This window comes from Apaloderma vittatum, unplaced genomic scaffold, assembly GCF_000703405.1.
Source record: "Apaloderma vittatum isolate BGI_N311 unplaced genomic scaffold, ASM70340v1 Scaffold42556, whole genome shotgun sequence".
Taxonomy (NCBI): Eukaryota; Metazoa; Chordata; class Aves; order Trogoniformes; family Trogonidae; genus Apaloderma; species Apaloderma vittatum.
In genome coordinates, this window is record NW_009720876.1 from 1 (window position 1) to 11,761 (window position 11,761).

Sequence of the window (11,761 nt, forward strand, 5' to 3'; positions counted from 1 at the left end):
ACTGCTGGACTGACTTAAGCTCTGATTTGCTCTGCGCAGGTGGGCAGCCTGGTTGTGCACGTGCCTAATGTGACCTAGAATAAGAGGCTACAAAAAGAAGCGTGACAGTACAAGGGTGGAAATAAATCTATTCACAAGGAAACGACGTGTAGTTGCTTTCAAATTATGCCCAAGTCACTTTGGGGCAGTGGGCACAGCAGCAAAGTATATTCTATTTCTGGAACCTTTTTTTACCTTTCAGTTACCAGTCCAGAGTTTCAGAAGGTGTAAAATTGGCTTAGTTCGTTCCTAAATCCTATCAAAATGCACAGCCTATACAACAGTGAGCATGAAATGCTGCTTCTTCCTGTAAAGTTTTACCCATTCTGGTAAAAAGAAAGTCTGAAGAACAACTCAAACTGTCACTAAAAAATGGTTGTTACGGGACACACCACACAATACAGCAACCACTAATTCTATAACATAGTTACACTCTTAAGAATTGCACATCTGCAGTTGGTGGTTTTAATTGTGCAACGCTCTTAAATACCTCCTCAGTCCCGTTTTTGCATCTGTCTCTGAAGATGGTATAAAATGATGCACAACTACAGAGCTGGCATTTTTAGGAGAGAAAGTATCAGCATGCCTTCTTCACACTATGAAGATTACCAATACCACTGCAATTCCTTTCCTCACATCTTCTATTAAGTTACCTTGACTATACAAGAGACTCACATTTGAGGAAACATTAGATTTAGCCTTTGTTAGCTCAGTAGAATTATCTTTGGTTTGCAGACTTCAGTGTAATCCCGGCTTCAATCTTCAAGAAGAAAATACTTCATTATTCAGACCAGGGACATCATTCTCTCTTCAATGTTTTTAAACCCCTTCAATGCATTTGTGTCTTGCAAGCATACACCTTGTTTTTTAATAGTAAAATTCAGGGATCAGTACTCAGAGCACATCCCCTCACCCCCGTGCTCTTATTCTCAATTAAATCTCCTAACTACAACCATTTCCTCACTTTTAACAACTGCAGATGTTCACTGGGAATTGTTCTGGTGGAACAATCCAAGTGCAGCATTTATTTTGCCTGCCCGATGAGTTTGGTGACTCTTCCTCAAGCATTTCCCTCATCAGTGCAGTATTTGACCAGAAATCCCATGGAATGCAACTGGTGCTTTCTGTTGTTATTTCTCTCCTGTATTTTGCCAATGAAAAATGGAGTTTATAAGCAAGAAGTGCACAAGCCCTTTAATTTAAACCTAGTCTTCATTCTTGAACACCTGACACTGCTTACACTTTACAGAAGCTTTTCCTAGATATGCCCTTCAGAAGTACTTTCAAAGGTGCCATGATCTCATTTAGAACACATTCAAGTTTTATTTGCAACTATTGCAATGACAAAGAATATAACAATGTAAACTTGTATTTAAAGTGACAACCCTTTCTAATAAACAAGGTCACACATTTGTGTGCAATTATTCCGGCTTTGGGCAATTTTCATAGGATGGAAATTTTCCTGCATGACAATTTGACACGTTTCAGAGCATTGCATTTTCATACTTCAGTACATAGGAACAGAAATACATCTGCTCCGACTTGCAGAAACATATATGAGTCTTCTGCAATACAGAAATATGACACTGCATCGCTTGTTTTATTGAGAGGAAATTGGGATTGGCTTCTGTCAAGTTACAAAATACCCCAACAGCCCTGATTCTCTCCTCCTTGAATTTATCCTCTTACTAGACTTGTTTGGTGCTTTTTGTTAGAACAGGAGTAGGAATAGAATCACTGTCTTGTTTTCAGCTCTGCAAAAAACCCACAAATCAACCCCAAAGAGATGCACACTATTACAAACAGCCATCAAATTTTCCAGTTTATTGATGGGAATTCAAAATTGATACAAAACATGCCCTCTTCTGCATGTCGTGTTTTACCCTTAAAATGTTTCCAATAGTGTCAGGCAGATTCAGAGTTACGAGTATACTTTGGCTTTCAGCATGTACCTTTTACAAAGGTATTACACAAAAGCCTCCAACTTATGTAAATACATGGTCCCAAAAATCGCCTTCAGACATTTTGTTTATCAAAAGACTCAGATCTTCTGCTGATCTGATGAAATAGAGGCTTAAAAATGTTTTAAGCCATTAGTAAGTATCCTGTGGCAGAATCAAGAAAGTTTATGATTTTCGTTATTAATCTTGGGCATAAAAAGGCAACAGTCCTAAAAAAAGCAGCCCTCCAGAATACATGAAGTGTGGCAATGGGTATGATGCCAATTTATGATGATCAAGTTAAACAGATTTTTCAAGCTATGAATGATGTGAGCAGTATCACAGCAAAATATTTAATGAATGCCACCGAACCAATCAAGGTGTTGTTTCAATCAACAAGAGATCTGCAATGTCAAATATACCAAAAAAGTTTTCTAAAATAAATTCTTAATGCAGAAAAACTGATTTAAAGTTTGTTCCTAGCTAATAGTACCTCTTATTTAAATTGGACCCTAAACTGATCAGACAATACATAGCCCACACTTTTGGACATTTATAATAAAAAAGCTTTTATTTTCAATTGAAACAAATGCACCATCCTGCACTTGAAGGCTATAATGAGCCATAAGCATATTCCAAGGTGTATCAAGGGCAACGGATTTGTTTCACCTCCACTGAGAAGTTACATAATGCACTCTTAACTGGTAAAGAAAAATTAAACTCAGCCTTCTCAAAGCCTCTGCACTGTGTTTCTTGGTTATTGTACAGTCCCACAGTCAGACCAAGAGCTTGCAGTGTGTGCAGATGCTGTGGACAAATCAACAGTATTGTTTAATCGTCGTCTTCCTCCTCTTCCTCTTCCTCCTCAAAACTGTCTTCAAAGCCCTCACTGTCTTCCTGGTCCTCATCACCTTCTATTGCTGTATCCCACTGTGGATGATTTTCTGGCACCGGTTTTGCTTCATGAACTTCCAGCTGTAAGAGGATAAAGATAAAAGAAAGACACGACAGGAGAAAAGGGTTACAGAAAATACACACCAATTTGGGGGATGGGGGAAGGCAGAAGCACCCACAAATTAAACCACAACAACCCCAACAAAATTTACAGTTAAAAAAAAACCAAACCAAACCAACAACTGCTTCCAGAAAAGGCATGCCACATTTTTCTCATTGCCTCGAGGCATCTAGGACTAAGGGCAGGGAAACAGCATGGCAGATCTCAAGGTATAAAGCCAGAGCACCCATCATACTGCAAAAGTTGACTAAATGTGAGAAAATGTGTATGAAGGCACTGGAAAGCATCACAAATTTTAGTCCCATTTAAACCATCAAAAACCATCATAAAATTGCTACTACTGGCATTAGGCAGAAATCACTCGGAAGTCCCTCCTTGCCACTGTTTTAAAATTAGGACATCTTGAAAGGTAACAGGAGTTTGGGCGTTTTAATAGTCGTATGAAGTAGCTTCCAATGTCACACAAACATATAACACAATTAAAATTAACCTTCAATGGTTTGATCTGGTCCAATCCCATATATGAATCCGATCTTAAATAAACTGTGTACTGATAGTTTCCGGGCTTGCCTGGTGCTGGGAACTTCAGCTCTACCTACAAAACAGAATTTGTATGTACTTACTGCTTTCGAGCAACACATTAGAACAAGCAACTGGGCACTCTAATAGGCAAGAAATACTACTGCATAATAGGTTTTCCTTGAAAAAGTTTAGTTTCTTACAAGCCACACTTCTTTGAAAATCTCTACATAATAAAGACACCAGCAGAAAAGAGACAGGATACTCAAGCACAATACCTTCCATGAAAGTTGAACAGTCATCAAGTTGTATTTCTTTCCTGAATTAGACCATGTAACTCTACATTATGTATGCAATTCTCCCTGTTGGATGCATTCTGCATCTCAAAACCCAAACAGGCTGAAATATTTAGTCCACTGAAAGTATTAGCTTAACTCTACTGTTACTTGGAATTGAACATGAAAGCTAGTTTGAAAACGAAATACATGAAATCTCCATTTTTCAGAAAAGCAACAGAACTCAGCCAAAAGTTACAGTCTCAGAAAAGTTCATATGAGCAGACACTAATTAATTTGTCACAGCCTCTGCTTTATAGAAAAAGAACACTTAGTATTTCTCACATATTTGAATAACTTTCTTAAAGAATTATCATTGTGTACAAATACTGGCTTCCATTAGCTTTTGATATTAGGGGAAAAATGTTTTAGTAAAACTTGAAAGTTGTCTTACATTAATTTTTCCTTTCTCCATTATCATTTTTTAATTATAAGGCTCTTCTCTACTTTTAGCAGGAGAGTAAAATTTGTTTTCCAACTTAAGTGCTAAGTACAAAAAAATTAAAATCTAGATGTATTTCCATACCACAAGACACTTCAGTACAATAATATCCCAAAAGAAAATTCTTCAAATACTTTACCTCCTCTTTATCTTTTAGTGTACAAACATGATATGGCATACATATTAGCATCTGCTCCTTCCGATCTGCAATATATAGCCACCACCATTCTTGTTTTTCCTTCCGTAAATGAAACAAACAAACAAACAAAACTGGGATTATTGAAGTCATATAAAACACCATCACAGGTAATTATGTCCACTGAGGATTAACAAGCATTTTCATGCAATATAACACTATCTTAGGTCCTTCAAGAGAAATCCAGACTGGATAAAAAGATCAGCATATAAAACAAGGCATGCCAAAAGCCAAGCTCTTTTCCCAGTAAATAATCTTTTTCAGGAAAGTATGCTCTGCCCCACTTCTCTCTCTCTCCAAAAAGTGGGAATCTGCTAAAAGTTGTAATTTGGACATACCGAGATTTTACTTCAAGGAAGTACAAACCACAGGCAATATCAATTTTTGCAAAGGATACTCAGCAACTGCTACCTATCACACATAGTCTTCACATTTCAAGAGCTACATGTCTCAAAGGTCTTGCCACTGTAGGCAGTAAACCACAGTCCCTAAATTAAGTGAAATTAAATGAGTGCAGTCCTTCATAGAAGACAGCAACACTGTACAAAAATAATAGCTTGTCCCTCAGCTGGAAGCAGATTTTTAAGACTGTGGTGCAGTTCAGCAGCACAGACAAAATCATTCTCAAACGGCAAAGACTAAAGCTCTTCAGCATCAACTGCTCTTCATTTTACCACTATTCCTTTTTGGTTAGCTCTGGCACACATTTTGGGTAAAATCCACTTTGTTTTAATAGAAGCTGAAACTTTTCTATTGCAAAGAACTTAGTTTAGTACTGAACAGTAATTTTCTGCTCCTTCACCTCCTTGAGCCTTTCTTTTCTTTAAAAAGGTGAAAATAGTGGTGAGGGAGAGGGGAAGACACCTTATTTATGAAGAGGTATTTCAGTAGGTTGGTAATAGTCAGAATAATATAATCTTACCCTTACAAGAATTAAAAATAAATGAGAGGAAACTCCACACCTTTTAGATAATCCAAATGCTGGACTGCATTCCAAAACAGTTTTACCCACTCCTGATGGTCTGGTAACTGGTCACATTTATTACAGACTGGAGCCCTAACACACGCATCTATCTAATGGCAGCTACAGGTCAAGCTCCAAACCAGGAGGCCAATCTTAAATATTCACACCTACAACATTCAGGTAAGTTGCTTTAGTGCGACATGAAGCGGTCGTTGTTTTGTTTCGTTTTTAACCTAACTATATTTGCAGGACTGAATGAAAGGATTCAGTGGACTTCAACACCACCACTGAGCCCCTTCCAAATTCCACAGGTGGGAAGTAAATTCTGTTAATATGTAGAATTTGAAGAATTTGTCTCTACTGAAAGAGTTAAAAGTTCAGGTAGCTTCAGTGTTCTGTTGTGGGTTTGTTTTGTGGATTTTTTTAAAACGCTTCAGAAGCCAATGTTTGGTGAACTGAAATATAAATAATGCAGTTTGAAAAATTGCAAAAGCTAAATTAACTCCTCTTCTCTTTTGAAGTGACTAATTGTTATGCTAGTAATAATTATCACCATCCCACTGAAATATTCAAGTAACAAACTATAGATTTAGAACAGTAAGATACTCGCATCAGCAACCAAAACACACTGATTAGCACTGCTGAGTCCCTGGAGCAGTGTAAAATTAACTCAATATGGTAATGACCATTTTACAGTGTACAAAAGTAAAAGCACTGCATTCTTTCATGCATTTAGAAGGCACTGAGAACAGGACAAAAACCTGTTCATGTATTTAAGACCAGAATTTCTAGAATTAGAAGAAGCCCTTTTTACAACTATTCCAAGTGATTTTCTTGAAAAAACCATCCTCTGCGATTACAAGGCATAAGTTATTTTATCTGTAAGTTTCAACAATAAATATATTTTCAATCTGGTTGACAGCTGTAGCAAAGAAGAATCTTATGCAGTTGAAGTGTTTATTTCCTAGCCAAGGGGCCTCTGGGAGTAGAAGGATAAACAGTACAGATGAACAAGAACTACAGAAGCTAGATCCGTGACAGAAATGGCTACTTGCCATTTTGGGCCTATAAAGACTGAGCATTGAAGAGAGGATCTGCACTTGTATCAATATTTTATTTTTGACATTACCAAAAAGGGGTGCTGACTTACTATATAATTTGCATGCTTCCATCACTCTCATTGGCATATTTTATTTGGTTTTTTAGAACAAAGATCAAAAGTGTCAACTGCATTTTCACAAAATCTGGTAAAAAACACTCAAACAAACTGGCAATGCAGGAAAGAAATAACCAGAATAAACGACATCCATTAATTTAACGCCGAAGCAATCTACAGAGTGAACTCTTTGGAAGTAAAGCTGCTGACCCCAAAGTGCCACTGCTTTTATAAGGAAAGGACAACTGTGCAGGAGTGTCATCTTCCCCTCTCTTACTGTGTGGAATTTAGAAGTTTATGCCTCTGAGAATCTGGCAAGCTAACAGGCAAGCAGGCAAAAATGCCCTTTAACAGATGGGTGCAAGGTTTGGCATGCCAGGGAACCAGTATGTTCATGAAATTGGAACACCAGGGCCAGTTTCTACCTAAAAATGTCAAAACTACAATCTGTGCAATTTCTGGATCCATGGATGCAGGAGCAGAAGATAATTATTTAGGAACCTGCATAGATTAAAGCTGCATCTCTGGCAGAGCAATCAACTGCCCAAACACTCAGATGAAATAGTGTTACCTCCTGAAAACTACTATATTAGGCTCACCTACACTCAAACATCCTTAAATTCTGGAAACAGAGAGATTCACACAACTATGGCATTTCATCCTCAAGCCCACATGTCCAAACTGGCCATGACCACAACACACAATACTCTAAATCACAAAATGCCCAGGGAAGACAATGGATTTTGTTCTTCAGATGTTGCAAATCAACTCTATCTGAACATGCTCCAGCTGCAGCTACAGCACTAAGTACAGCTACACTCAACTTTTACAAAATCAGGGAAGAGAGGTTGGAAAATTTACAGCTGCAGTACTAAGAGATAATACATGTGTATCTTGCAAGTTCAAGCATTCAGTTCAGCCCTACATTTTTATTAAACATATTACTGCATTTAGGTTTTATCATAAAACCCATCAGCAGCTTGGTTACACACAGCTGAAGCTTAAGCAGCTTGGTACAGAGTCGGTGTAAGTGAAGTTTCCAAAGGAACCTTCAGTGTAGTAAAAAAAAAAAAAATAAAATAGTTAGCACCCCTGTGGCACTGGGCATAGCACATACTCAATGTTTGAACTTAGACTGATGATCAAAAGCCAGCTGCCTTCACAGCAAGGACGTATTAGGACTCTGCTGCACATTTAAGATAACCTAAGGCAGCCAGAAGAGCAGAATGCCAGTAATGCCTTTTTCTATTATGCTGGTGTACTGCTGGAAGCACTACTGAGAGATGGGAGGGTACCTAACAGTGTCAGGAAAATATAGCATTAGGATGAGCCATTACAAAACTAGATGTCATGAGGCCACACAACTCTCCGCTAAGGCCTTCATGAAAACATTTTCTTCGGTTCATTTTTGTATCTTGTCCTGCTCCTTAGCAACAGGTCTTGTTTCTCACGCTTTGCTTTCTAATGATGGCAGAACTAGGTAGAAACAGCAGGAACAGTATCATTAGAAGCATGGGGACAACAGAGTGTGTTTTGCACAGGAAAGAAGCTGTATAAACGTAAAGAGCCTTGGGGACTGAAAAGAGGGAGTAAATACACACAGTATCTTCCATTTCTCTCACGTTTTCCTGTTCTCCATCTCAGCTGTCTCTTTTAAACCACAAAATGAAGCAGAAGCCTTGCATCCTGCCTCCCTGTTACTGGAGATAGCACGAGAGAGAAAGGATCCTAGAACTACAGATTCCAGATCAGTTCCCTAGTCAGACAGCAGGGAAGCAAAGGAAACCCTCTGAACCACTGGCCTGGAAAGAAAGTATAGTCAAATACTCCTTGTCCTGATTCCAATCTGGTCATCTCCCAAAGACCTAACTTACTTGCTCAGAATGCAAAACCCACGATTTCATTGCCATAATGGTTTTTTAGACACCTGTTGACTGGTTAGCTGTTCATGTAGGTAAAAACTGATACACTGGAATGTGCTTTCAATACCAAAGGCTGCTGCAGAGGCACCTCAGCCTACCCACTATACTGCGTCGCCACTCTCAAATACATCCCTTCCTCCGACGCCCATCCACACATGATCTTGTATTTTTGAGCTCTATACGAAAGATTGTTCCACAAGTGGCTTCCACCACTTCCAGACTACATTGTGGAAGAAAGACACAGATTTGCCCGCCCTCTCCATCTTCCACAGTGTACTCAGTTCGGCCAAGATGGAGTTAATTTTCCCCACAGCAGCTCTTAGAGTGCTCTGCTTTGCAGTGGTAGCTAGAAGGGTGTTTGATAACACATAAGTGTTTGGCTACACTCAGCAGTGCTTGCACAGCACCAAGGCTGTCTTTCCATCATTCCCCCCTCCTCAGTAGGCTGGGGGTGGGAAGATCTTGGGAGGAGACACAGCCAGGACATTGACCCAGACTGACAAAAGGCATATTCCATACCATAAGAAGTCAGCTCAGCTATAAAAGCTAAGAGAAAGAAGGGGGAGTGTTCGTTATTTGTGTTTGTCTTCTGGAGCAACCACCACATGTACCAAAGCCCTCCTTCCTGTGAAATGGCCAGACATTGCCTGCTGATGAGAAGTAGAGAGTAATCTTCTGGTTTGCCATTGCTTCTGCGTGCAGCCTTTGCTTTTGCTTTATTAAGCTTTCCTTATCTTTACCCACAAGCCTCTTGTATTTTTCCTCTACCCTATCTCCACGGGGAGAGACAGAGCAGCTCCAGTGGGCACCAGGCCTCCAGCCAAGGCCAAACCACTGCACAAAACAGCCCGCCTGTGTTGCCACCGTGCTCTTGTGCTGAGACTTCAAGTCAAGCGGCAAAGCCAAAACAATCTGCTGATGAAAAAGGCTCCCAAACTCTCCTGCCACTACTGTCAATATAGGAGGTGTCTGGACCTTCCCAGCTTACAGGTGCCTTCAGGTAAGATAAAGAGCAAGTAATATTCTATCCCTAAGTCTATACTTGATCCACTGCTGCGCTTTCGCTTTCCATGGGGAGGGAAGAGAAGGGCTATAAATTACAGCCCTATATATCTGAAAGGTTTCATTCTGAATCTATCTATATGTAGCAGATCAGCAGAAATAAAAACACGTTAGCATTACTGCCATCAAAAAGGAATGTTAAATTCTACACAAGTTTGCAAGTCTCTGGGAACTGGAGAGAAAGAATAATACATTAAAAGTTTTTAGGAAAGTATCTGAAGGAGTTTAAGAGGACTTTGTAAATTAAGACTTTTTAAAATGAGCAATTTTTCAAGTATTAGACTTTTTTAAAAGGTCCAGTATTTACAATAAAAATATAAACAGAACAATTTGTTTGTTTGTAGTAATTCTCATGTTTCACAACTGCCAGGTTTTTTATCACTGACCTCAGGAAAAAAAAGACTGTAAACCGGATGTGTTATCTTTGACTTCGTTTCAAGAAGGGCTCGTTCTTTTCTCTGTATACTTTGCTGTAATTCTTGCCACTCCTGTGAAAGACAAGTTTAAAGAGTTACTGTGCACTAGGCATCTTTTTGCATTAAAAAAAAAAAAAATTTAGCCCATGGAAATTATATATATGGGAAGTTATTGTGCTACATTAGAAAAGGGAAAGGCACACAGGGATCAAATTATACAGTACACTTAAAAGCAACAAATTAATAAATAAATAAAACAGTAAAACTAAAGACCAATATTTTAAAAAAATCCCAGAACATCCAAAACACGGATCTGTGGTGCTTGCACACATTCTTCAAAACTCGCTTCTACATTATTGCCTATAAACACTCACTACCTGAGCTGTAAGAGTCCTGATTACAAGCTTGATGATTCTTTTCCCATCAGAAGCTTATTCTCACCCTGTACAGGACTTTCAGCCGTAACTCTCAAGTCTTCTACTGTAAGACCTGTGGTGCAGAGATCGTCTACCACCACAGTGCCTCATTCTCAATTACAATTACAGTTGTGAACAACTAAATTATTTACATTAACTAGAATTTAGTAAGCACATGTATATTCAACTACTGTATGCTTGTAGTATGCAGTATGCAACAGCCACTGCATGTAAAGAACAAAGTTCAAAGGAAAGACTTCCATCTCGCAAAATCTGCAGCAGCTAGTAATCAAATTAAGCTGAAAGAAACATTAAGATCTTCCTCTGAAGTTAAATTGCCTTTTTTCGTCATGTAATTTTTAAGTTTTCTATCTATGCTACAAAGACTTTTCACTGCTCTCTCTCAGACAGACTTGCAATGACAAAAATCTTACGCTGGAATGAAGTCTGAAAACCTCTGGAGAACTGATATTACTCCTTCATCCTACTGTTGCCTTGCCTGAGGGGATGCTAGAGGATTAAAATGCATTTTCTCTCAACCCCACAGGCAACATTACCCTTCAAGAAAAACTAAGGCTTACAGCTTCATCATCTTTGTTTTGCTTCTCATCTTGTTCTCTGTCAGAGTCTCTGTCACTTCCATCGTCTTTTTCACTTTGCGAGTCCCTGTTTGTTTCCTCTTCTTCAGATTCACTTCCTTTATCAGAGATTTCCTCCTCCTCTTCCTTCGCAACTACATCCTAATGGGGAAAAAAAAAAAAACACCAAAACAAAAAAAAAAAACTCTAACTTAGTTTGTCTGTATTACTGTAGTACAGAGCACCTGTCTTCAGGTCACAGCCCTTATTTCCTATTTCGATCTATATCCCTGTGTCACAGAGTATGCCTACAGTGAAGATTAATCCATTTCACTTCCAGTGCTAAGAGGAGCAGGGAAGCAATTTTTCTTCTCCATACAGCACCCACACCATGAACAGGAGAAAACAGGATTTGATTCTGCGGCTGTATTTCAAAAAAGTCCTAAGAATATTAGATAGAACATAAGAAAGCACCTACAACAGAGCCCATGAGTGGAGAAAACACCATGCAGTGGGAGCATAAAGGTACTAAAGCTACGTAATTTATCAGAAGAAAGTCTCATTTCAGTTTTTTCCTTTAAAGGAAAAGTAAAAGGTATAGAGCAATTCCCTGCCCGGAAGGCGGCACAACAAGAACTAGCAAGAAGGGACTATGAAGCCAGACTTCTAAAGTAGTTTTTTCAGCAAGTCACTGAAAAATATATCTGTGATGGTACCCTGATTATTTTACAACCAGTATTTTTTTTTAAAAATAAATATAT

At 38.7% G+C, this 11,761-nt stretch overlaps 1 protein-coding gene across 1 annotated transcript; it reads right to left on the reverse strand.

Annotated features, from left to right (window-relative positions):
• Window positions 1-1,844: 1,844 nt before the first annotated feature.
• LOC104275236 (translocation protein SEC63 homolog) lies at window positions 1,845-11,162 on the reverse strand (the record flags this gene model as incomplete). Its single annotated transcript, XM_009871143.1, has 5 exons — window positions 1,845-2,954; window positions 3,485-3,589; window positions 4,430-4,528; window positions 9,977-10,078; window positions 11,004-11,162. Coding segments are annotated over 5 exons (609 nt in total), but the record flags the coding sequence as incomplete, so codon positions are not given.
• Between the last annotated feature and the right edge of the window lie 599 nt (window positions 11,163-11,761).